Source organism: Hypoxylon fragiforme, assembly GCF_022984875.1.
Source record: "Hypoxylon fragiforme strain CBS 206.31 chromosome Unknown GGS25scaffold_1, whole genome shotgun sequence".
Classification (NCBI taxonomy): Eukaryota; Fungi; Ascomycota; class Sordariomycetes; order Xylariales; family Hypoxylaceae; genus Hypoxylon; species Hypoxylon fragiforme.
The window spans coordinates 289637-315499 of NW_026054756.1; the positions used below are offsets into that span (position 1 = coordinate 289637).

Genomic DNA, 25863 nt, shown 5'->3' on the forward strand with positions numbered 1-25863 from the left:
GGATAGCTTAACAAAGTATCATCTCTTGAAGTATATTGCCTGTATTATTTCCAGATTCGTCAGACGCATACGCATACATATTACCAATGAAGCAACATGGAGATAAATGAGCTGCAAGCGGGAGATAGCACCCCAGCCCTCCCGCTACACGACGAAACTTCTCCGTTGGATACTCCATCTTACACTCCTTTATCCATGCCCGAACGTGGAGAGCCTTCTCGGAAGCTAAGACGACGTGGCTCACGTATCCTGTCTGTACTACGCTCATTAACAAATAACAGTGGTGAGCTCATTCTTTTTCTACGCCAATACGATACATCACCCCTAACCGTAGTCACCGAGCTATAGTGTCCGGAAACTCAGTAAGGGAGCCGGCGACATGGCCGGCCCCTTCGCCGACCGAGAGGTCGCCCGAGCCCCGTCGACGCTTCAGAAAGCTGTCTATGCCCTTCCTCAGAAGCCCCTTTGGCGCTTCTGTCACTGTCATCCATCGATTTAGATCCAAGTCTAGACCGTCCCTTGAGTCTTTGGAAAAAGCCGCCAACGAGCCTCTTTCAGCTTGTCCTCCCGAGCAAGTGGTCTCTTCTACCTCTAACGGCAATTCGTTCAGCAATAGTAATACAACTTCCAGTGGAAAGTCATCAAACCCGACCAATGGAACTGGAGGGACTGTAAACACCGCCACTACCGGCAAGACATCCTTTGAATCTGAGAGAAGGGACAAGACTGCAACTGCCGCCCACGACAAAGAGCCAGAAACCACTCCAGTCCCAGCCCCTGAATCGAACCTGACCACAATACAGGAAACAGCTCTTGATTTATCAGCGCCGACCATTCTAACTGTTGAGAGAGCTGCAGCTGCCAAGATATTCCTCGAAAATCATTTTGATGAGCAACTCTCGAAACCGAGCCCGCGTTCTCTTCGTCGTCGATACCTAGAGGCAGAATTGTATCACAGTCATCGACTAACAGAAGCAGAGAAAATGGCCATGCGTCGAAATTTTTACAAGCAAGAAACTAATCATCTTCGCGAAACCCGTGCTTTGAAAGCGAAGAGCATTGGCGCAATCCAAGGGAGACACAACAAGCTTGCTGGGAGCTACGAAGTTTTGAAGATTCTCGGAAAGGGAAGTTTCGGTGTTGTTAGGCTTGTACGTGAAAAGACTGGCCCGGGCGAATTGGAATACGACGTGCACAGAGAGAGGCCAGTTTATGCCATGAAAGTAATTCGCAAGTCGACAATGTTGAAAACGAGTCAAGAGGCTCACTTGCGTGCCGAAAGAGATTTTCTAGTTGCTTCAGAAGGCTCGAGGTGGTTCGTTTCTCAGCCTATGATCAGGATGCCATCTCATCAGATCAAACAAAGCTAACCTATATATGCTATCACAGGATCGTACCTCTAGTCACCAGTTTTCAAGATGCTGCCAACCTCTATCTCGTCATGGAATATATGCCTGGAGGCGACTTTCTCGGTCTTCTGATCCGCGAAAACGTGCTTAATGAGCCAGTCGCCAAATTTTACATTGCCGAGATGATTTTGTGTATCGAAGAGGCACACTCTTTACGTTGCATTCACCGAGATATCAAACCAGACAACTTTCTCATCTCTGGGTCTGGACATTTGAAAATCTCAGACTTTGGCCTGGCTTTTGACGGCCACTGGTCTCATGACACCAATTATTACCACACCCAGCGATATACTCTACTTCAAAGATTTGGTATACCAGTAGAAGGAGATGCAATCGATCGTGCCGAAGGCTTACAGGGCTCGGTCAAATGGGCTCAAGGTGTAGCGCAGGCAATGCAGAAACATGAACGTAACGTAACACAATTGGGCTCATCATCGTCAACCTTACTCGATGAGCCACTCCTGAACTGGCGTAATCGGTGTGGCAACCGCAGTGCGGCCAGATCTTGTGTGGGTACAAGCCAGTACATGGCTCCGGAAGTCATCCGCGAGGGCGACTACGATGCAAGATGCGACTAGTGGAGTGTCGGCATCATCTTGTATGAGTGTCTATACGGACACACTCCATTCCTATCAGAAGAGGGTGGTCGCCAACAAACAAAGCGTAACATCGTTAACCACAAGCAGACTTTCGCTTTCCCACCTCGCCCAGTAGTCTCTAGACGATGCATAGATCTCATCGTTAATCTTATCTGCGAGAAAGAGAATCGCCTCTCGTCGAGACGATACCGTTACCGGGACACCATCCCCGACCCCTCGTGGAGTCGACATCGCCGTGGATACCAAGACTGGACGGGACGATCGGTATATCCTTGTGACGGGGAGGATATAAAAGCGCACAAATGGTTCCGTGACATTCCCTGGGATCGGTTGCACCAAATCCCGCCACCGTTCATTCCGCAGCTCTCAAGTCGGACGGACACGCATTATTTCGACGAGGAGGAGCCCATATCAGACTGGTCTGAGTCACAGCCCGAGTCAAGCTCGGAAATAGATGGGCTTGCCCCGAATCCTCTCATTATAGGTACCAACGCCAACGGTAACGCCTTCGCTCCAGCCACAGTAGCATCACCGAGGAGCCCCGAGAAGATGGTGGCCATGCAAGCACAACTAGCCGCATTCCCGCGGCACTTGCGCCCGACACTTGCACAGTTTGTGACGACGCCATACGACTCGGCCAAGTTGAAGCGCATGGACCGCGAAATAGAGGCTTTAACGGCACCAGACACAAACCTCTGCGAACACTCCAAGGCGTTCCTGCGCGCGTTTAGACGCCGCGAGCGGAAGAGGCCCCGTGATAGACTACTGCGCGATAGACACACCAGAGGCCCGGTGCTTGACGTAAGAAAGCAGACGGCGTTCATGGGGTACACGTACCAGCGCTTGAGGGAGTGCGAGGCTCCTAGGTGGGTTGGTTGGGATGCTGGTGGGGATGGGAGTCACGGGAGAGGGTTCGGCGTTGGAAATGGAACAAGTAGAGCGAATGATGCGGCAGAGATGGCTTCATATCGTGCTTTATGTCAGGCACGGGCAGGCTAGCTACCTTGAGTAGGCAGCTAGGTAGTGGTTGGTGACTGATGACTAGGATATGTCATGGAAGACGGACGAATAGAGGAGCAGCAACGGTGGGATTTGTGATCGGCAAGAAGAGGATAGAATAGACATGGATGGACTGAAAAAAGAGGCAAAGGGAAGGAAAGAGAGGGTGATGGGTGATCATCCCAGCTCGGCTCGCCTCAGTAAGCACAGAGGAAGAAAAAGGGGGATAAAGGAGATAAGGAGAGAAAACGAAAAGAAGAAGAAAAAAGGGAAAAAAAAAGGGGGAGTAGCACTCAATTAGAACAGTATCCTCATCCTCAGTTTTTATCCCCATGTCGAACACCTACCTAACTAGTACTTACCAACATACCAGCCTACCTACCTACCTAAGTAGCTTGCTTGCGAAATACAACTATCTCGTCGTGTTATTCATCATAGGGTGCCTGCCTACTTGCATACGTACTGTAAAATCATGAATTTTTTTTCAAGTAAGGAAAGAAATAAGATGTGTAGGTAGGTAGTAGGTAAGTAGGGCATAATATTATCTTGATTCGTAACGTAACTATTCTTGGGTATTGAGAAATTTTGATCATAAGCTAGGTGGTTAGGCACATGAGCACGTACGTACATACATACATACATACATACATACATACATACATGTGTCGTGTTGTATGTACGTATAATAAACATATAAACATCATGTATACTAAGGGAGATTGGTATGTATACTCCAATTCCCTCTCTTCCTTCCTTCCTTCCTTCCTCGGTCCCCTTCCATTACCTCGTCGTATATATATAAAGCTGGGGTTGGTGATATGGGGGTGAAATGAAATAACGTAAGTGGGTAGGTAGGTAGGTAGGTAGGTACATTAAACGTAAGATTAAAAGTTGAATAAAAGTATAGTAACATCGAAGGAGGTAGGTAGAGGTAGGTTAGGCAGGTATGAAGGTTACCCAGGCGCTTTCTTCGCTTCACCATTTCTCATCGCCACCACCACCGCCAATAGTACCTTGGTCATCGGTGTCGAGCTGCTGCTGCACTGCGAGTCCCTGGGCGCCGCTCGCGGTGGCCTTGGTGTTCATGATCTCCCACTCGAACTCCTGCAGGCTGCGGAGCTCGGTGCCGAAGAACAGCAGCGCTATGAGTCCGTCGACGGCGCCGGCTAGGAAGCCGAGGCTGCTGACGACCAGGAACGCGAAGGAGATGGCGCGGAACGGCGCGAACCATACTGCGACGTAGCACCCCAGGACGACGAAGGCCCACGCGGCGCAGTGCATAAACCGCCAGTAGCGCTGAGAGCGTTCGCGCGCGGCGTAGGCGTGGATTAAAGACATGATCTCGTCGTAGGTATTGCAGGGCAGCCCGTCATATTTGGCGCGGGAAGTGGGAGATGGTGAGTTTTCGGCGAAGGAGGAGAGCTGCGCATCGAAGGAAGCGCGGTGGTTGGAAGAGCCGACGCGGACTTCGGAGCCTGTGGGTGATTGGAGGTAAGTCCCGTGCTCGAGAGCGAGGAGGGAGGCAGCGTGGTCCGTCCTGACGTGGTCAGCAGTTGAAGGATGTGAGTCTATGCTGACTATTCTGTCGAAATTGTTGCCATGGCCCTTGGACTCGGAGGGGGAGGAAATAAGGGGCGAAGAAGGGTGAGAGACTGGTATGGAGTTGGATGTATGTAGGAGCAAAGTCGCCTCTACAGAAAAGTGGTCACTGAGTGAGCATCCTAATTCAGGATGTTTGCCGAGCATGCCCACACGAATGTCCTTGACAACCCATCCTTTACTGATGCCATTTTCGCCGGCGGTGTCGCGACTTGCTCGTGCCGCTGCCTCGTGAACGCTTCTCAGAATGGGATTTGGGGTCGATGCGACCTGGGGTGAGAAAAAGATATAATCGATACGCTTGCCGCGCGGATCCGGCTTGTTGGGATCAACGATCATGGGCCTCATTCCTGACTGTGCGGCCCGCTGCTGGGATTTGGGCCAGGTCCACGTATTATACGCGCTATTGCTTGTGACGCCATTTTCGGCAATATTAAATGCTGCAGTGGGTATTGGCCGCCGGCGCGCGCGCTCAGTTTCGTGAACTGCGGCGCCGAGGGATGAGTCCGGATTTACCACGCGCCAAGCATCTTTAATCGGGGCGTGAGCGGTTAATATGCGATACGTTAGGGACAAGGGCACGTCGTTGAAGTCACCGAGCGCGACAACTAGATGTCCTCTCTCGGCAGCACCACGAACTAGTTTAGCCATCTCCCAAGCTTGCGCTAGGCGATGAACCAAATAGCTATCCGTCTTATCCGGTGGATGCTCGTAGATGGCGTGGGTATGTGTGTTGAAAACCTCCACGATATCCTTCTCAGCGGGCCCAAACCGAATTCTAGCACAGGCAACACCCTTCCCGACATACCAATCTCCTCTATAAAAAGCGGTTGGCCGGCCATTTAATGGATACCGAAACATGGTACTCTCTTCTATGGGCCATCGCGAGAGGATAGCGAGGCCGGCACCGAACGCGCCACCATGGTAAAATTTGCCAAAGGGCAGGACGAAGCGTGTTTCGCGGCGGATGCTTCGGTAATCTTCCTGGGTCCAGCACTCTTGAAGACCGACGATATGAGGTGGTGGATCAGCAGCGGCAAGCTCGCGGCCGATGGCGGTAAGACGTTCGGCGCGGTGGGCACTTAGGTGTAAGAGACCCCAGCAATTGAGGGTGATGATGTTGAGCTCAACGGGGAGCTCATCTACCTTTTTGAAATCCATATTATTTTTCGTCTCCTCTGTTTCTCCCTGTCCTCATGCCCTTTTCTTTTTCTCTCTCTTAAACTCCTTTGTAAACGAGGTGAATGAGGATATATAGATATACCGATAGGCGTAGTTATATACGCCACGATCCTTTTGCTGGTTCTCTGTGCCGCTGTACTACCTAGTAGAATGACTAGGATCTAGCATTCCTCTTCCACTCGGCCAACCTTGCGAGCTGAAGATTACTAGGTTGGGATTGTTCGGAAGATGTACACCTTCCTGGTAGTAGAGCTGAAGTTTGGAAGGATAAAAGAAGACAAAATCTTGTTTCGGGGATTTCTGGGATTTCTAGAAAGATGAAAAGAGAGATGATACCTGAGGGTAGGGTAGACAGTTTTTATGGAGACGGACAACGGAAACAGGAACAGGAACAGGAACAGGAACAGGGTAGTTACATTATTAGTATTATTGTTTGTTATTTTAGTAAGGAAGAAGGTAAGATACTATGCACAAGAAATTATGCAGGAAGAAGGGAACTCGTGGGGGAAAAGCAAGACAGCATTGAAGGCAACTTAGACACAAGAAGACAATGATGGCCATTGATTGGAGAGTGTTCAGTGTACTTGCCTTCCTACTACTACATAGTATGTACCATGATGACCATCCTGCAGGGTTCCATCGTTTTGCTCATTTCAAATTTAAAACCCTGCATCACAAGTGTTAGACAGTCTTAGACTGACAAGGGATAGACACCATGACAGGGGAACAAGGGGACAGGAGATAAAACTGACCTCACAGCTCGTCTGAAACTGGTTAGTTTTGTTATCCTTCGGAGCTTAATTAAGAGTGCTATGTAGTAGCGTCGACAGCGGGGGGCATGTAGGTTGTATGCAGCTAGTACGAAGTAAGCGGTCAGATTAACAATCCAATCGTAACTCTGGAAATCTACGTCGTATTCTTACTTTTTAGGTACGTACTAACTACTTACCTAGGCTGCTAGGCACATACATATTCTTATTTGCAAAAGATCCACCAAAATTTAAATTGACTTTCAGCCTTGTTATCGTTTATTATCAATTATCAATTATCAATTATCAATTCATTATCGATATCTATCTCCTACCTACTGACCATGTACATCCTGTAGCTACTGCTAACCTAATACTTGCACACCTTGTACTACCTAGGCAATATCTATTTCTCGGCCGATCGCGACTGACGACTACAGCTACAGCTACAGCTACAGCTACAGCTACTACTACTTCTCCACCTTGACAAATGAAGATTCGATAGTACCTATTGCTTTTTGCTTCAACCAACCAACTACTACTTACCTCCCTAAGTCCTTACCTAGGTCTCTACCTAGGAGGCATCAACAATGACCGGCGTCGACTCTCCCGCCACTCATCCTTCACACACCGAACCCCCCACCAAGCGCCGAAAAGTCCACGACGACGATGGCAGCGCCGCCACCACCCCTGCTCGCTGCTACGACACCCCAGAGAACCCGGACGAGAAACACTCCCTGCGCGTCTCCATACGCGAGAAGACCCTAGACAGCCGATCTGTTAGTCGCAGTCGCAGTCGAAGTCGAAGCCGAGACGGGCGACGGGAAACAGACTACTACTCCAGCGACCGCTCGCGTCGCAGCCGTTCAGCCTCGAGCTCGCGGTCGCGGCGTTCGAGCACCGGCAGCAGGTCGACCCGGACGCGATCCAGGACCAGGACTAGATCCCCTAGATCCACATCACGATCCAGAACCCACTCCCGCTCTCGCACCCGCTCAGCCCTGGACTCTCGAACCCCTCGCTCCGCGCTCCGCGATGGCCTCGAAACCACTACTCCCCCACCCTCTGCCCCGTCCGCGCGCCAACCCGTAAGGCCTCACTATGTCCCCCGCCTCGTGCTAGCGGGTCACTCGCATGCCATATCCCAAGTCCGCATCTCCCCCGACGGACAGTGGATTGCCTCGTCCTCCGCCGACGGCACCGTCCGCATCTGGGACGCCTCCACGGGCCAGCACACCGACACATTAGTCGGACACATGGCGGGCGTGTCGGCCGTGGCCTGGGCGCCCGACAGCAAAACGCTGGCGACGGGCTCGGACGACAAGGCCATCCGGCTCTGGGACCGGGTGACGGGGCGCCCCACGCGCGCGAAGCCATTGCTGGGCCACCACAGCTACGTGTACTGCCTCGCCTTCAGCCCCAAGGGGAATATCCTGGCCAGCGGTAGCTACGACGAGGCCGTGTTTCTCTGGGATGTTCGTGCGGGCCGGTTAATGAGGAGTCTGCCGGCGCACAGCGATCCTGTGAGCGGGATCGACTTTTGCTGCGATGGAACGCTGGTGGTGAGTTGCAGTACAGATGGGCTGACGTAAGTTTCTCTCTCTTCTTCTTTTCTCTTTCCCCTTCCCCTTCCCCTCCCCTTTCCCCTAAACTAATCGCTTCCCACATCCACAGCCGTATATGGGACACCGCCACCGGCCAATGCCTCCGCACCCTCGTGCACGAGGACAACCCCCCCATAACCTCGGTCTGCTTCGCCCCCAACGGCCGCTACGTCCTCGCCTTCAGCATGGACTCGTGCCTGCGCCTGTGGGACTACGTTTCCGGCACCGTCAAGAAGACGTACCAGGGCCACGCCAACTCCAAGTTCAGCATCGGCGGCTGCTTCGGCTCCACACCCCTTCCCTCTGCAAACGGAGATGTCGGAACTGGTGGCAATGCTGCTTTCATCGCCGCCCCCTCCGAAGACGGCGACATCGTCCTCTGGGACGTCCGCTCCAAGGCCGTCGTCCAGCGCATCTCCCGCGCCCACGACGGCGTCTGCTTCTGGGTCGATGTCCACGGACCCACCATGGTGAGCGCTGGTCAGGATGGGAAGATACGGGTGTATCGACATCAAGGTCCGGAAGCGGACGCGGGAGTCGAGACGGAGAAGAAGAAGAAGACGAAGAAGAATGCGGATGATAAGAATGATAAAAATGGTGATGCTGATGTTGAGATGGTGGATAGCGAAAAGAACGACAACGGCATCGTCAGCGGTGTTGGCGGTGTTGCTGTTGTTAGCGGCGGCGGCGGTGATGTTGTTGTTGTTGCAGCAACAGCAGGCACAGAGAAAGAAGCAGAAGCAGAAGCAGAAGCAGAAGCAAATCAGCAGAAACCCAACGGTGTGACAGCAAACCCAAAAGTCGAGGATGAGGGAAGCGTTCCCCCTTTGAAAGACGAGGATGTCAAGAAAGAGGAATAGTGGCAATAACAGCAGCAGCAACAGCAGTAGTAGTGGTGGTGGTATTAGTGCATGGGTTGATAGATAGCTGCCTAGCCTAGGTGGGCGGATGTATGGATGGATGGAGGTGTGGATGGAAGTGTCTATATCTATCTACCTCAGGTATGTAGGTATTTGTTGAAGGTTGAAAGATGAGAGAAAGGATGAAGGAAAGAAAGGGACAGAGGGAGGGAAGGGGGAGAAAGAGGCGATGTGATGCGATAGATACCATGCCTACCTATATATACCTAATGGAAAAAGAGTCATCTCCAGTACCTTATCCATCTAAGCATAAATAGCAATAATAGTGCACACGTAAAGAGACGAGACCTAAAAGTCAAAAGGCCCCTGACCTACCTAACCTTAGGTAAATCTCTCTCGTAGAAATATGCACACTTTCTAGGACAAAACACCTGAGTAGGTACCTAAGGTAGACAGACATCTATGGATATTATAAAACAGACTCTATTCTCCAGGTACCTAGGCATTCATAAAAAAAAAAAAAAAAAAAAAAGCTCCACGATCCTCATGACTTCCAAGTCTCATAGTACCAGGTATGTATGTATATGTACTATCTACCATATCTAGTAACGTAGCCTAGGACATTCATTAATGCATTCATCGACAGAGAATACATATGTAATCTCTCGTTCCCTTTTCCCCTATTTATATCATGATGATGATGACCTTAACGAACACTATTAAAAAAAATAAACTCCACACGCCGTAGGTAAGTCGGAAATGCCGTTGAAAACCTGTGGGATGAGTACTACAACAAACACAATGCCATTTCCCATGCCTGTCTACCTGCCTGCCTACCTACTAGTACCTTAGGTATGTATAACAACAATTGTAGGTTATCTAGGCAAGTTTATATAGTTTCCCATCCGCCACTATTGATATCAGCTTCGAGCTTCCTACTGATGAAACTCGGGATACCGTGACTGAGCCACATGTTGCGCAGCATCGAATCGTATCGTTTCTGGTTGAGGAAGAGCTGTCTGCCGTGGCGGAGTCCAACATCCACTTCACCATACTTGTCGATGTATGGCGCATTGCTAAAGCTACCGGATGTGCGATGCAGATAGAAAATGGCGCACTTGCGGATATTGATGAAGAGTCCAATATTTCCCTGACACCTAATAAAGGAGAACGTTGGTTAGTTAAATAAATAAATAAAACCCCTTTTTCTTCTCACTTACTTGAACAACATGTGCTGCTGCGCACCCCCTATCTTCAATACTGGCTTGTTCGGCCCCGCCTCTTGATAATCCATAAGGCAACACATCGTCTGAGCGCAAAAAATATCACCACACATGAGACAGACAATAGGATCTGACAGATCTTTTCCGGTCTTGGGACATCTCTTTTTGGAGCATTCTTCAATAAGAGTATCGTAGTTCTTCGGTAAACCAATGAGCTCAAAAATTCCAGGATGACTCAGTTGAGCAGAGCGCGGCAGTTTCACGCCAGCTTCCTGCTGCGTTTCCAGGTGTCCACGTATGTAATGGCGAAGCCAGCCCTTGACAATGTCTTCTGTACGCGGCGGCCAACCATACTGGCTACTCAGGGGCGTCAAGGCCGTGCACATTTCATCAAAGGATGGTAATCGTAATGCAGCCGTCAGACGTGTAAGCTCATCTGCTTCTGGACATGGTGATATGTGGCTGTTGAAATCGACACCGAGATGAACATGGAGAAGGATGGTTACTTTTCGTAAGAATGCGATGGCGTACTTCTTGACAAAGGAATGAAGGCATTCCAAACTGTCCAGGCCTGGCTGCTCAAAACCACGGTTGGGTTGATCCCGAGACGGGACCAGGGCTGAGTGGCTGATATTCATTCGCGCCACCGTGATGTAGTGGAAAAAATTGGCAAATGTATTCATTGCAGGGTCATCGACATTTCGATTGCCCATGTATTCGAGCCACTTGGATAAGTTGAGGTTCTGGGAAACATGGTGGACAACCTTGACAATCTCGGCGAGATAGCAAAGTCGAATTAGATGTATCGGTTCCATATTCTGTGCCACGCAGAGGCCAAACATAGCTTCGCACAGGAAGATGAACACATCGTCATTCAACAACGGGGTGATTTCGGTAGGAGGCTGAGGGTCCATGGTTAGGCTGGACTTGAAATAAGACGATATGAAGAGTTTCCAGTATTGGCGTTGGCTAGCATCTCGAAATTCTCTCCCAATCTGATTGTCTCCTCCATGACCCAGGCCGCCAAAGGCTGTGTATGAAGAAACCGTCTCGGATAGAATACGTAGTTGGATGAGAATCTGCTCAGGCATCCGTTCAATTAGAGTCATTCCATATTGAGCCTCGATACCTCGTTGCTGTATCTCGGCTGCTGATATCGAGTGGCCAAGAGATGTCGCCAGCACATCACTTCCATACAGATCATCGTCTCTTCCTTCAAGATCTGGAATTGGAGTGATAAGCTTGTTTTTGCTTAGCGTGTCACGCAGACGTCGATAGATTGACATCAATTCCTTGTCGCCATGCGCCGAGTCCGGCGGTGACTGTGACCTAACGCTCGACCCAGGAGTAGCAGCGAGTGAGAAAGCGTCACTGGTAGACGTCGCCGAAGATACAGATCTTATGCGGGCAGAAGCCCAATAAGGCGTAATACTGTCGCTAGTCCTAACACTGGTCCTTTCTGGCAAGCTGTCCGGCATCCTTGTGCGTAGATAATTGAAAAATGCCGTCGAACTCTGCTCATACGACACTATCGGGGCAAAATAGGTTCCACCCATGTGCGTCACTACGAAAAATGAGAAATCCGTGTCGGTTTGAAGGATTCCAGGGTACGACTCCTCTTTACCCTCCCAAGTAATGGGCAAGAAGGCATTTCCGAGGGCTTTGCAAAGAGGGCACACAAACTCCAGGCGCTCCAATGACTCGGGATGGTGACGAGCGATCTGATGTCCATGTCGGCGGGCGGTCGCTTCCATATACATATCAAAACAGCTGAAATGCATTATGTGACCACATCCGACAGATACGGGACCTTTTCGACAAAGTCCGGCGGGAAACCCCTTACCTAGACCTTGCCTTTCGGTAGTAAATATCTTGCCGTCTGCGCCGACTTTCTCTACCATTTCCCTATTTTCATGGGCAAGCCCGAATGGGCGTATTGTCTCAGCTGAGCGATCAAGGTTGGCCGGCGTATTTGCAGCTTCTCTGACGAAATCCGGGTCCTGCAGATTGGTCTGCCGAAGAATTCTACTCTCCGTGAAGAGCCCAAAGGTCCCGTAAAGTCGTCCGTCATCAGTATCTTCCTGGCAAAGTATGCAAGTGCCCTTTGGATACTTCCAGAAATTCTTCTGCTCCTCCGCTGGCTTTTGCTCTTCAAGCTCGTCCCAGTCTTCGTCGCCCCAATCAATGTCCCCTTGCATTTCTAGGAAGCTCTTCTGTTGCTGCTGGAACTGTGCCATGACTTTGGCTTGGCGATCTGCGGCAGCCTTCTTCTTTCGTTCACGCTCCTCTTCGGCATTGTGAGTGCTGGCTGGCGATGCCGTGTCGATCCTGTCCACAGGTATACCCAACCGCAGATAGGCCGTATCGAAATGCTGTGGGTATTTCTGTCTCATTCTCTTCAGGATTAAGGCGATCTTGGCGTGACAAGCCTTGAACTCTTCCTTAGTAGACATCATATCCAGGAGAGAGACAATAGTCTTTGCAGCAGGAGCATCCTGCATGAAATTGCTACGAGCGTGTGTTGTGAGGGCGATATAGACAAATGAGTCGGCTCCAGCCGCAGACTCCGTCTCATTTGCCTTGTCCTCTGAGATGGCAATGAGGATTAAGTGTAGCACAACTTGAAGGAACGTCTCAACTCTAGTGAAGGGGACTCTAGGCGTTAGTTTGGCAGCGACTAGGGGATAGAGTAGGCAGTAATAAATGATCTGCGCGAACATCCCCGTGCTCGTAAACTGCGCCAATCCAACAAAGGCACCCGACTCAATTGGCCGCAGTTTGGGTTCATATACAATATCCTCAGCGGGCTTTCCCGTCTTCTTGGCTATCCATTTGCGATAAGCGGCCTCTGATTCTTCTCGTTGATTCTTGTTGTAGTGGGCAATATAGGGGTCAATATCTTCAATAAACTCTGGCTTGAGTTCAAAGGTGCCCACGTCCGAAACCCCTTCAGGAGCTTTGAAGGTGGCTACTTCATCCAACACACCTTGGAAATCTTCTTGCTCGTGGAATTTCTCCGGCAATTTGTTGGATATCTCATTGAACGACAGCGGCTTGAAGCATAGAACGTGAGTAATATCCCTACGCATGGCCATCAAATGCATATGCTGTTCATCTTCAACTGGGATCAGTGAGGTTCGATCGCTCAACAACACAATTAGAAAGTGGATCATGTCCTCAACCACATCAAGGTGCTGAATCTCGTCTTGGGCTGTTGAAGTCAACTCAAAGAACCCCTTTATCCAGTTTTCCATGCCGAAGCGATCGACAATAGAGGCAAGGACACGGCTCGGATTGCAGACGACCATTGCAGTCTGGAGCAGGAAGATATCTCGGGCATGAGTAACGTCTCTGTGGAGAATGTTCTTATAGGTTCCAGCCTGGTGTCTTAGACTAATGCCGTTGCGTACCCACATCCCAGCTTTTATCTGGGCAAGCCAGGTGCAGACGCGCAGCGGATAGTCCAACGCGGCCATGAGATAGTCTTCGGGACTATAATCTCGTCTCGGCATCGTCTTTCGTCCCATTGACCTAGGCTTCATCTTCAAATCTTGAGAGGTGAAACTCAACATCGATTTGAGCTGCTGCGGAGACATGCTCTTCCCACACTCGACTAACCACGATAGTGTATAGTGTAAAGCGTGATGGAAACTTATTGATTGCTCTTCCACAACGAACTTGACTACTTCAAATTTGGTGGTCTCGCCAGCAAATTCGAAGTCGCTCAGAGCTTTGAATCGTACCTCATCTTTGATCTCAGCCTGTGTGAATCTAGTACGCTCCGCTCCAACCGAGCTAACGATGACACTTTTGGCCACGGTTCGAATCGCCTTCTCGAGGTATGGCGAATCTTGTGCTTGGAGGTTCCGGAAAGACCCGGATAGAAGCCTGCAAAGCCTATTGATCTCCCGCGTCATTAATGAGGCGCCAATCCAGCTGTCAGTCTCATATTCGACATGCTCTCCGACGGCTCGTAGGTTCGGGCATATCCCTTGATGCAGTTTCACTAAATCAAGGAATTGCATCAGGTATCTCTCTTCAGTCCTCATACGCTCTTGGACATGAACCGAGCCGAGGAGGAACTTCAAGTCAACGTAGAAATGGTACATTCGCCTGTTTGTTACTGATCCGGTGTCGAACCCCAGTACGGCACTTGATGAAACTTCCCAGGGATGGCCAACTTGCCGAGTGGTCAAGAAAGTATACAGAATCGCCATCAGCGTCGTCAAAAAATTGCCTCTTTCTACTACCTCGGCCGTTATAGACGGTGTGGTCAACATTTGTAGGGATATGTTTATGATCGAGTGGTCGGGTTCTCGGTCTCCTATGAGGTATAGTTGCGCTAAAGTTGTGTAGAGAGCAGCGAATCGAAGACCTAAGACTCTCTTGAATTCGGGGATAGTGACAACAGTAGAGATGTATAGAGAGCGTAGGTCATTGCGGACTTTCTTCCACATCCTTAGATCGAAAAGAATCAGCCAATCTAAACGGACTCGTTGGAATACGTCCTCGAATGGATGGGTGCTATCACGTTCCATGTACGCTGCGGGTGTCTCAACCCAGTAACGGCCGGGTTTGGGGGGCACTGTCTTATCTGCCTTCGATAGTCCAGGAGTTTTGGGGATCTCGAGATTGGCTTTTGCATACACCGTTGGGGCTATCAACGGCTCTGCAGTATCCGAATCTGATGGAGTAAGATCTCTATCTCGGTTCGTGCGTCTTGGCCCGGGAGGAGGAGGTGGTGGTGGCGGATATCCTGCCATTGTAGCTTCTTCCTCTTCGAGAGATGCTACAGTTGGGCTGATCCAGTCGGGCACATTTACATCACCGCCACTCGTTTCTGGCCTTGTATCCACCATCATGACATCTTCGTCATCGTCTTCCTCCTCATCATTATCCTCCTCTCCACTCGAAGGAGTTTGGTTACCGACATCCATATCCTCATCTTCGTCTTCATCATCCTCCTGCTGCTCCTCATCGTCATCGTCACCGGAGTCCAGTAAGTCAGCCAAGGTGGCCGTATTTCCGGTTTCAGCAAGGAGTCTTGCTCTCTGAATGAAGAGGGCGGCCGAGTGGGCCTCGAGAGGGTCATATTCGAGCAACTCCTCGTCCTCCAGACCATCCTTGCCAGGCATAGCATGCGTTCCAGGACTCCCTTTTCGCCATGGTTTTAGAAGTTCTTCGCAAACTACCATTCGAAGGATGTTGTAATCGTTACCTACCACGCACCCTGAAATATCATTCAGCCAGTCGATCATCGTCCCGCACATTTGTTCTCGGAACGTATCTCGGGATGACCGAATCGTGACCGTGATCTTGATATGTTCAAGGATGGTTGCACATCTCAAAAGCCTTTCGATACTGGTATCGTATTTCAAGATGCTTCGACCGATTAAGTCCGTCTCCAGCGCTCTCTTGTAACCCTCTTCGAGAGTCGTGCTACATGATCGCGCCACCTGATCTTGAACTTCCTTCACGGTGTGTTTCTCATCATTCCAAAGTAGTAAAGCATACTCTTCGGGGGATTCGATGTCTCCTCCACAATATGTCGAAGCTAGGCGGGACATCTTCTCATCTTGCTCGATCGATTCTTTTGATTTTGGCTGACGAAGCTGCTCTGGTGCGCAGGAAATTACATCACATATAAAGTCGAGGACTCGAGAAATAGTCATGCGGATATTCGCAACGACATCCTCGGGCAGTCCCGCAACCTCTTTCCCCTTTCCCTTGGATCGATCTTCTTCACGCTCACTGTGAATAGTGCAGAACATCGGGGTCTTCCAGGCCTCAGGGTCCCCGCAATCGCAACAGCCGCTATTTCCGGGTGAGATCGAGATCCTGACCATATGTCCCGTGTGGTCCGTAGCATTGAAACATTTGCTGCATAGACAACAGGTCTCGTCGGTGCTACAGGTTTTGCAGCCGTACGAAGCCTCTCCGGCTCGGAAGATATGACCACATGCTTTACCACGGGCTGCCTCGGTATATTCTGCGCCATCCACGGCTCCTTGAGCTTCTCTGAGCTTCATCTCGCTCTTGGGGGTAAGCTTGCCGTCGGGGAAGAATAGTCGCATATTCTCAGGGCGACCTCCAGCCATGGACCAGAAGAGGTTGTATAAGAGGTCTTGCCGAGCAGGCTGCTTGTATCGGTATGCATGGCGTCTGGGCAGCTCTATTAAATGTTGACAGAGCTGCAGCTCTTGTGTAGACATGATGGTGTCCATTGCTTCAACTTGGACGTATTATCATTCTTGATTGTGTAATTCGAGATGACGAATATGATTTTCGACGCTCAAGGAAGAGTATTTGATGGTACCAGGATTGAGAAATGAGGCGTATGAGGTATATATGTAGAACAAGTACGCAACAATGGTGAAGCCGTAGGGCAAGGTCGAATAGTCGGAACTTTGCGTCGAGTGTGGTGGGTGTTGGTGAGTGTGGGTTGTAGCGGGAAGCAGATAGTGGATAGTGGAGTGGATATGTAGCGGGCGGGTATGTGTGGAGTTCTGGGTTACGAGTTCAAATGTTGCAATGGTTCCCAGGTTTAAATATCGTAGTATGTAGTTGTAGTAGAGTCGTTGAGAACAGAACGTAGGCCGTTGGTTGTAGGAAGAACTTCAATTTTCAAGATGATCAGCTTAACTGATTAGTACCAACCTATTCATAACTCACAAAACCTACAGTAAGAAGATTAATGCCGCAATGTAAAATAAAATAAAATAAAAAATAACAAGTCAAGTACGACAACTGAATGAATCAGTATTATGAGTCTAGTAGGTGCTAAGGTAGGATAGGTAGGTACTTACATAGTAAGTTAGTAATTGGAAGTTGGATTCCCTTCAATGTTTCTAATTCCCTAACCGTTACATAGTAAGGTTAGGGAACATTAATTCCTTATCAATGATAAGCCTGCTGATAAATTTCAGGTCGTCACGTCACAGCGCCAAATTGTTGTCACACTGACAGCTGCGAGCGGGCATTCAACCACAGTCTTGGCAAACATGCTGTGTAATGATAAATCAGCGCTGCGCTCAACATTATCTACTACCCTACGGTCCCTACCCTAGGCACTATGTAAGTAAGCTACTAGGTACCTAGTACTATAACCTTAGGTACATACCAATCCAGGTATTGTGCATGGTACGAAGTAGTGTATTATGTGCAGTATTTAGTGCAATTATTATGTGATCTGGGTGTACAAAAACGATAGGTACCATTTCGATATGTAGGTATCCAGCACTGAGTGCCTGTTATATAATTTCAAGTTGATCATATGTATATACACGTCCGCGCAGATGTTCGCGCATGCTCTCATTTAATATGATTAGAGCCCGGGTATAAGTTCTAGTCAGTTCTACGAGTCTAGGGCGAAACTGCTAACATGATACAAATACGTAATTGAAGTTTTGCACCCAAGAGAGGCTTCATCAATTTTAGAATCAAGAGAATTGAGAAGCAACTACGGTTGAAATCTCAAACAAAAAAGACCTGTTTGGTTTGATATGTCATTCCGATGTTTCAGCTGTGGCCCGCCTGATTGTCGTTTATCATTACCTGTCGCAATCAGACTAGAAAGATAGGATAGCATAGGTAGTTATTGTGCGAGGGGTGCGTGATATTTTGTCTGTTTTCGTCTATGAGTTACAGTCGTACAGTCTCGCATGCTCTCTATCGTCTTCTGGATGCTGCTCCCCTTTTCATTTTCTGGAACTTGTAATCTATTCCTCCTCAATGTATCGGGATCGGATGTCCTTCCATTGGCGCTGTCGGTACGTTAGTCATAGACTTTCGATTAGTGTTGATTAGAAACACATACCCCTCGGTTCCAGCTATCCCAGACTTTGTTCATGCTGGAATCGTAAAACCTATGTCATTCGATATCAGCGATTGTGCCCTATTCCGCAAAGTATCTTCAAGTGGGTAGATTTAGACTACATACATCTCGAATGCGAAAGCCGAAACGAAGACGGCTCCTAGCATCTGATAGTTTCTTCGGAAGAGAGCGCTATAACGAGAAATGGGTTAGTGACTGTATCGGACTTTTTCGCAACAACGAGATTCGACTTGCTTGTAGAAAGTTTGAGCGGCGGCCTATTGCGCGATTAGTCCATGTGCCATTTCAGTAGATAGCTAGACAAGGAGACTATTACCATCTTGAATAATTGTGTGTTTGAGGATTTCAAGGAAGACGAGGAAGTGATTTTTCAGGCCTTGCAAGTGAAGGGGGTTCTTGAACGGTTCTAACGGAATGGAGTGGTGAGAATGGGAATGAAAGGACCGAAGGATGTTAAAGAGTTTCTAAAGATTCTAGCCGAAGAATTGGCGATTTTGGAAAAAGGACATTTGTGATTGGCTGAAGCTTTCTAAATCAGATTCCCCACATAACTATGTGGGATGTGGGTATTTCGTTTTAACTCAAAGCTCTTTGAAGTTTGGGCCTTCCTGTCCCAAAGCCCCTCTATAACGTTTTTACACCGGACACTCATGCATGTGCATGGAAGCACTTGGTACATAAACAAAGTAAACAAGGTGCCTACCTACCTACATATGTAGTAAGCAACCCTTGAACTTTTGTTTTTGGCATTTTACATTTTACATTTTACCTTTTACGCTTTACGCTTTATGTTCATTTTAGTCTAAACCCTTATTCTTGTTATTACTTTTGCTATTCTTCTTGGTCATAATTGCCGCTCCGCCGTCCCACCACTCTTCCTCCACACATCCCCGATGCCTTCCGAACCTTCCAAGCCCTCCACCTCGGGCATCGTCACCGACGAGAGCAGCGGCGAGCGCCAGATCCCCGAGTCCCTGCGAGCCGACGGCACCACCCGCAAAGCCATCAAGATCCGCCCCGGGTACCGCCCCCCAGAGGATGTCGAGCTCTACAAGAACCGCACCGCCGAGTCCTTTCGCAACCGCGGGAAGGGCGGCGTGATCGGGGCCGACGGTTTACAGGAGAAGAAGCAACAAGAAGCACCCGCCTCCGCCGCGAGCAACAAAAACGCCAAGCGTCGCGAGGCGAGGAAGAAGGCGAAGTCCACCACGAACCCAGGAGAGGAAAACAACAACAACAACAACAACAAAACACCCACCGAAGATGCTCCCAAGGCCGAAGCAGAAGAGGTCGACCCCGAAGTCGAGAAGGAGAAGAAGGCCCGGAACCTGAGGAAGAAGCTGAAGCAGGCCAAGGACTTGAAGAGCAAGGAGGAGGGCGGGGGCGCGCTTCTGCCCGAGCAGATCGCCAAGGTCATCAAGATTAACGAGCTGGTGCGAGAACTCGAAGCTCTCGGATTCGACGCTGATGGCGAACCCAAATCTGCCGCAAAACCGGACAGCGCGCCCGAGACGACGAAGGAAGGGTGAAGAGACACTGTTCTGGAGGCTCGATCCAATGAGTCAAATTACCAAAAAAAAAAAAAAATCAGCCCAACCATATCTACTCCCAAGAGTATCTCGCGCAAAGACCCTCGTCCGCCGAATATCGCACCCGTAATGATGATACTGTCCAGCTCAGGTCACTTCAAACCTTACCTTACCCCAGGCGGTGCGGATTCAACTAGCTGTCTTTACGAAGCATTTGTTTCGTGCGTGTATCACCTCTCACTGCCAAAGACACGACGATAATATATCTGTCATATGCATCTAATGGTGTTCCCTCCCTCCCTCCCTCGACGACAACGCGAGGTTCTACGCACAACCACCCTAGAGACGGCTGTACTTGATATCAACCTACCCAAAGGGTTAAGGCCCGGTCAGATTTTTTGCACGCAAGTGGTGTTGTGTCGGCGTATTAAGTTAGGATACTATTAATAGCCTACATGATGTACATACCATACCTACCTAACTAGGTAGCTAGTACCTAGGGTAGTTATTGAATATGAATGTTCCATACAAAGATATACTTATAGCCTGCCACAACAAATCCTAATAATCACAACATCAGCACAGTTAAGAACATACATAATAGCCTAGGTAAAATAACCAGGTCAGCTATCTAAAAGCTACAAAAAAAGACCCCCCAAACCTTGGCACCTGCCAATCCTAGCCGTGGCCAAGAAGCACGAGTTCGTTCTACCAAGTTTATTCCTCGTATGTGTGTGGTTTTCGCGAACGGTGCGTTATGTTGCACTCCCCGCAGCTTGGCTGGTGGGCATGCCGCTGTATCTAGCCTAGGTTAGAGGGTAAAGTAATATATGCCCAGAGATAGATACTCTCGCGTGGCATGGTTGATGCGATGTTGCAAATGATAAGTGATAAACAAATGCATGCAAAGGCTAAGAGGCTAGAAGCTCTTATGCCTGCTGTAACTAGATACCTATATATAAAGCCCAGGTAGGTATTTATATATTCCTCTCCATCCCTCCCAACCTACTTACCTAGGTAAATATTCGCACAAGATGAAGCACACCGCCATAACCCTCCCTCTAGCGGGCCTTCTCGCATCGCAAGTCCTGGCGTTGGAACCACTAACACCAGAGAAGATCGAAGCAGACGTCAAGTCCGAAGAGTAAGATACCTAGCCTCCTCCTTTGCTCCGCCACACCCGCTCACCACCCAACTCAGGCTATCCAACAACCTCTGGGACCTCGACCGCATCGGCGCCGCGAACAACGGGACGCGCGCCTTCGGCCTACCAGGCTACCTCGCGTCTGTGGAGTACGTGCTGAACCGGACGCGCGTGCCCGAGTTCGACGTGCATGTCCAGGCCTTCAACCACACCTTTGCCCAGGTACGGTCGATCAGCGTGACTGGCCCCGATGGCGAAGATGTCGCCGCCGTGCCACTGATCTATAACCCAGGCACCGAGGCTGCCGGTATCTCGGCGCCGCTAGTGGATACGCCGGTTGATGATGAGAGAGGTAGGTTTGTGTGTAAAACTCAAGTTTATTTTATCTTCCCCCCCTTTTCTCTCTCCTTCCAACTCACCTTACCCTTGTTTGAGTGATGAAAGAAAAGTTGGGGGTCACATGGTGTTTACAAAGTAAAACAGGCTCAGCGTGCTTCGAAGACCAATGGACCTCGACCGACGCAACCGACAAGCTAGCCCTCGTCAAGCGCGGCGGCTGCGCCATCTCCGATAAGCTCAAGCTCGCCAAAGCCCACGGCGCGCTCGGTGTAATCCTGTACAACAACGTCGAGGGCACTCCATCCTCCGCTACTCTAGGTGCCGAAAACATCGGGCTCCTCGTGCCCGTCGGCACGATCCAGCAGGATATCGGCGAGGCGTGGAGTGCCCGGCTTGCGGCAGGAGAGCAGCTGACAGCGAGCCTCACTGTGGATGCCGAGTTCGACACCCGGGAGACGTGGAACGTACTAGCCGAGACCAAAGCCGGGGATCCCTCGAACGTGATCATGCTGGGCGCACATCTGGACTCGGTGCAAGCGGGACCTGGCATAAACGACGACGGATCAGGAACGAGCGCGTTGCTCGAGCTAGCAACGGCGTTCCGGGCTTACGACGGGTTTGCGAACAAGGTGCGGTTCGCATGGTGGGGTGCCGAAGAGAGCGGGCTAATCGGATCCCTTTACTACACGTCACAGCTGACGGAAGAGGAGGCCGACCACGTGCGTTTTTACTTCAATTACGACATGATTGGGTCGCCGACGCCCCAATTTGCCGTATACACGGGCGATAACGAGGGTGACTTAGCCGGCGCGCAGCCCCTGAAGGACTACCTAGTGGCAGCAGGCCGTGACGCTTATTTCGGCAGTTTTGGGTCGAGCTCAGACTATGTCGGCTTTCTCGAATTGGGTATTCCGTCTTCCGGAATCTTTACGGGAGCTGGGGCACCCACCGACCCGTGCTACCACCTAGCCTGTGATACAGTCAGCAATGTAAATGTCGAAGCCCTCACTACAAACACGAAAGCGGCAGCGGTCGTTGCAGCTCGCATGGCTCTCTCCCTCGAGGGGGTACCGCCTCGAACTAAGACGTCACTCAACCCGCGCGATAAAAGTCATATCCAGGCGCAGTTCAGCAAATGGAAGATGGCCGCCGAACACGCATTGCTGGAAAAATCATGCTCCCATGGTGAGAAGACGACTGTATAAGTGGCTCATAGGGGCAGGGGCACGTACTCGATATAGAAAACGTTCTCCTTAGGTGAAGACATAGTGTCAGTATAGAACAAAGACCCATCTAAAAGTTAACGGCAAATGCAATTTTGATATATTTCATATAACTCATATCCAAACACCAAGAAGTATACATACTAGTATATATATACCTACGATTATAAATCAAAAAGAACGCCAAACCTGAGCTTAAAATGCAACCTTGTGTTAGACATGACAAAACGTTACCCAAAAAAATGATATATCGCCATAAATGCTTTTGTGCTGCCCTAGCGCCTTTAAATGATCTCAGAGGTGAAGCAAATTGGTCAATATTCTCCATGCTCACCATCGTCATAGTTTGCCGCGAGTCTCTTCTTGCTTAAGAATCTAGTCTGTACGATGACGAACCCTACTAAGCAGATTCCGATCACCAGACCAAGTGCTAGTAGCAGAAGATTCACGGGGACAGGATTGCCGTGGAAAGTCCGATGAAACAAGTAGTCAAGTGCGCTCTGGCTGAAGTTGAGGAGTCCCGAAAGACAAATAATGGTGCCGTAAACTTTGCCGAAAGTGCGAAAACCAAAAACTTTGGCGCTATAGTCGCTGACAGCTGTGTAGTAGAAAGGTCGGTACAGCACGAAGAGGATGACATTGGCGTATGCTGCCCAGGTGTAGGGCAAAACGCCCAGAATTCCAATAGTGGTTGCGACAGTTACGAGAGTCGTAAGAACGACGATGGTGCTGGTGTGATCAAGGATCATTCCGATAAACGGAATGGAAATGATGCCACCTAGCGGTAGAGCAACATCGAAAAAGTTGTTGATCTCGATCGCTTTTGCCATGTCACCGAAAAGCGCTTCATACTGTGGCCGGATGGTAGCCACGAAGTAATTAATCCGTGTCATCTGTACAACAGTGAACAAGCAAATCAGCACAAACCACGGGGAACGGATTTGCTCCAACGCTGTGTGATTGTGCATTATACCCCAGACGCCGCTCCTCTCGTTTTTCTCTTCCTCGCGCTGGGCTTGTGTATCTTTATCTGCCCTACTTGAGCCCAGTAGTTCCTCGATGTCGTGCACAACGCTCTCGTGATGCACTAATTGCTCCTCGCGTAAGAGTGCAGTTTGCTCATCAATCTGATCATCGGCATCCGCGGTATGTGCAATAGGCAACGGGTCACCAAACGGAGGTGTTTCGATCTCCTCAAGCATTTCTCCCACTGTCTTGTAAGACTGTTTAGGGAGTATGGTGAGTTGGGAGATGAGGATTACTACTGGCACCGCAAGATAAGCAAGAAAGAATTTATGGTAGCCGAAGGAGCCTCCCGTCTTGGTGTAGATAATACGGTATACGAGGAATAAGGCACTTGATGCATCAAATGCACCCGTAAGCAGCGCCAGAACTAGGCCCGAGTGCCGAGGGAAGGCGTTGGAAAGCTGGAAGGAGGAGATATACGTAAACGGGCCACCTAGGGCTAGGAATAGGTAGCCAAGGAGGAAAGCATCGAAAGGGAGGCTCTTAGCAAAGGACATTAGAAGTGCACCAATGCCAAGGAGGAGAGCACCGAGGATTCCGGAAACTCGGGGACCATAATGATCCAAAATAGCACCGACAGGCAATGCGGCCACGTTGGTAGCGACAGCAGCGACCGTGAACATAAGATTGAGATGAATTTCCATACAAGTGTCTCCGTCATTGCAAATGTCTTGGTATGCGCCCTCCTTCTTGAGGACTGGTTTTAAAGCAGCATATCCAAACACAATCCCCGCAGCGAAGAGACAGAGTACGACCATAACAATCACCTGGACTGAGTATCATCAAAGCTAGATATTAGTTTCATAGATAGACGTCTTTGGTCAGGAATAGAGACTCACGTATTCGCTTCCATTGGGGCACCTCGAAGGCCCCACGAGACTGGCCAAGCTGATCATGGTTCTGGTCAAAGACAGGATTCCATGATTCAGGAAGAGGGTTGAAAGAGAGCTTGCGGGCTCTTTCAGAGGCAGCAACAGAAGAGACAGAACCTCGCCTAGATCTCCGTCCTTCCGTTGGTACATTGACAAAGGTTTCAAGAGATGCAACACGTTGCAAAGACATGACTTTTAAGGATGTAACCAAGTAATAATTCGACCCGTACAATAGATGAGTATAAACAAAACCTCGATAAATAGTGGTTAGGGAGGGAGAGAGGGGTGAAGGTAGGGAAGGAAGGGAGAAAGAAGAAGGATAGGATGCACTTTAATTCCTACCTTGAGGTACTAAGTGATTGATTAACCTTAAAGAAGAATTAGGAGGCAAGCCTACCAAGTACTTGAACTTTGTAAGTTAGAAAGATGAAGCTACATACTACTATGTATGTATGTATGTATGTATGTACTATGTGCCTACCTACAAAGTTGGAAGAACGTGGAAAAGTGCAATGGTTTTTAAGGTTGGTTCTAGTTTGGTGGGGTATGATGAAAGAGCATCGTTTTATTCGTCAATTCCATTATCGGAACCTTCATTGTGTACAAGGTAACAGACTAACAGTACATGCACAGTACAGTGGAAGTGTGGGAGTTCCATGTTGACGTTATAATGCCAAGCCTCCAAGCTTTTGAGGACATACTGCACATGCTTCACTTCCTGCCACACAGACAAAAGGCACCCCAAGGCACCCCACCAATAACCAATGAGAGATGGAATTCATCCATATGAATATGATATGTCATTTCGGGAACAGATGAGTTATGTAATATAAAATAAGACTGTGCGAGCGACCTCGGTCTACCTAGGTATGTATTCTCGTGTGTGAAAATTAGAATTATACTTTGTAAACAGAATTAACAACGATATAAGGATTGATACTATTCTCAACCTGAAAGCTGAGAGGTTCGTTGTTGGTAGTTAGATCACGGGTATATTCGCACTAAAACAAGAACCCACCAAATTCAGCAATACCACAGCGCATCTATGGATACCGATGTCTATCCCATGACGCTATAGTTAATCTGACAGGGTTTGAAATATCCACTGGTTACACAGATCCCCCCATCACCACTGCGCAGTCAGCATCTTAATGAGAAGGCAATATTTATCACGTACACACATATACAGCATGTACGGAGTACTACTATGTAAATCCATCTACATACATTACAACACATCTAATTATAACGGCAAGATTTTATGAAGCATTTGGCAATCAAGACTGGAAATATCTTTATACATGTAGATTTTGATTCTCTACGCAGAAACTTGCTCTAACGAAGTCCTTGCTCGTTACCCTGAGATCCCCATAGCCTCACCTAACTACCGACTCTCACGCCTGGACTCCGAATCCCACTAGCCTACGGCCTTCTTGCTATAATCTTTGTTGGAGGAGGGTTGAGTCGATGTCTTCGTCAAGATTGCACTCGAATAGGTACAGGCACATATCCGCCATCGCATCAAATCATGGATTCGGGTCTGCCATCGTAAATGCTGCTAAAACGTTTTCGTGCTTGCAATCCCCTCGCAGCATCCTTTAAGCAGCGACTAGTATCGGGCCAGTTACTAGCAAATGCCTGCCATCCTCTAACAGCAAAGCCAGAAATATAC

General features: G+C 49.3%; 9 protein-coding genes across 9 annotated transcripts; 4 read left to right on the top strand and 5 right to left on the bottom strand.

Annotated features, from left to right (window-relative positions):
- Positions 1 to 96: 96 nt before the first annotated feature.
- GGS25DRAFT_526776 (kinase-like protein) lies at positions 97 to 3387 on the top strand (the record flags this gene model as incomplete). Its single annotated transcript, XM_049265036.1, has 4 exons — positions 97 to 283; positions 349 to 1315; positions 1390 to 1918; positions 1988 to 3387. 4 exons carry the CDS (start codon positions 97 to 99, stop codon positions 3005 to 3007), a joined length of 2703 nt encoding a protein of 900 aa, XP_049120879.1. The 3' UTR covers positions 3008 to 3387.
- On the bottom strand, positions 2900 to 3387 carry GGS25DRAFT_467667 (uncharacterized protein). Its single transcript, XM_049259014.1, has one exon. The coding sequence runs from the start codon at positions 3339 to 3341 to the stop codon at positions 3060 to 3062; it is 282 nt and encodes a 93-aa protein (XP_049120880.1). The 5' UTR covers positions 3342 to 3387; the 3' UTR covers positions 2900 to 3059.
- Positions 3388 to 3982: 595 nt separating this feature from the next.
- GGS25DRAFT_516411 (DNase I-like protein) lies at positions 3983 to 5767 on the bottom strand (the record flags this gene model as incomplete). The annotated part of the gene is made up of 1 exon (XM_049263193.1): positions 3983 to 5767. The coding sequence occupies one exon, from the start codon at positions 5765 to 5767 to the stop codon at positions 3983 to 3985; it is 1785 nt and encodes a 594-aa protein (XP_049120881.1).
- Positions 5768 to 6722: 955 nt separating this feature from the next.
- On the top strand, positions 6723 to 9329 carry GGS25DRAFT_467669 (WD40 repeat-like protein). Its single transcript, XM_049259015.1, has 2 exons — positions 6723 to 8125; positions 8212 to 9329. The coding sequence occupies exons 1-2, from the start codon at positions 7128 to 7130 to the stop codon at positions 8999 to 9001; spliced, it is 1788 nt and encodes a 595-aa protein (XP_049120882.1). The 5' UTR covers positions 6723 to 7127; the 3' UTR covers positions 9002 to 9329.
- Positions 9330 to 9536: 207 nt separating this feature from the next.
- GGS25DRAFT_467671 (uncharacterized protein) lies at positions 9537 to 17038 on the bottom strand. The gene is made up of 2 exons (XM_049259016.1): positions 10222 to 17038; positions 9537 to 10158 (listed from the first exon to the last, which is right to left on the bottom strand). The coding sequence occupies exons 1-2, from the start codon at positions 16446 to 16448 to the stop codon at positions 9891 to 9893; spliced, it is 6495 nt and encodes a 2164-aa protein (XP_049120883.1). The 5' UTR covers positions 16449 to 17038; the 3' UTR covers positions 9537 to 9890.
- A 329-nt stretch (positions 17039 to 17367) lies between these two features.
- Positions 17368 to 18660, bottom strand: GGS25DRAFT_467675 (cytochrome b-c1 complex subunit 9). The gene is made up of 5 exons (XM_049259017.1): positions 18375 to 18660; positions 18293 to 18315; positions 18164 to 18229; positions 18041 to 18089; positions 17368 to 17987 (listed from the first exon to the last, which is right to left on the bottom strand). The coding sequence occupies exons 1-5, from the start codon at positions 18375 to 18377 to the stop codon at positions 17943 to 17945; spliced, it is 186 nt and encodes a 61-aa protein (XP_049120884.1). The 5' UTR covers positions 18378 to 18660; the 3' UTR covers positions 17368 to 17942.
- Positions 18661 to 20147, top strand: GGS25DRAFT_467676 (uncharacterized protein). The gene has a single exon (XM_049259018.1). It carries the CDS (start codon positions 18952 to 18954, stop codon positions 19585 to 19587), a length of 636 nt encoding a protein of 211 aa, XP_049120885.1. The 5' UTR covers positions 18661 to 18951; the 3' UTR covers positions 19588 to 20147.
- Positions 20148 to 22363, top strand: GGS25DRAFT_467678 (uncharacterized protein). The gene is made up of 3 exons (XM_049259019.1): positions 20148 to 20731; positions 20788 to 21083; positions 21215 to 22363. The coding sequence occupies exons 1-3, from the start codon at positions 20622 to 20624 to the stop codon at positions 22273 to 22275; spliced, it is 1467 nt and encodes a 488-aa protein (XP_049120886.1). The 5' UTR covers positions 20148 to 20621; the 3' UTR covers positions 22276 to 22363.
- Positions 22364 to 22441: 78 nt separating this feature from the next.
- On the bottom strand, positions 22442 to 24499 carry GGS25DRAFT_4240 (MFS general substrate transporter). Its single transcript, XM_049258594.1, has 2 exons — positions 24159 to 24499; positions 22442 to 24091 (listed from the first exon to the last, which is right to left on the bottom strand). Exons 1-2 carry the CDS (start codon positions 24379 to 24381, stop codon positions 22608 to 22610), a joined length of 1707 nt encoding a protein of 568 aa, XP_049120887.1. The 5' UTR covers positions 24382 to 24499; the 3' UTR covers positions 22442 to 22607.
- Positions 24500 to 25863: the final 1364 nt, after the last annotated feature.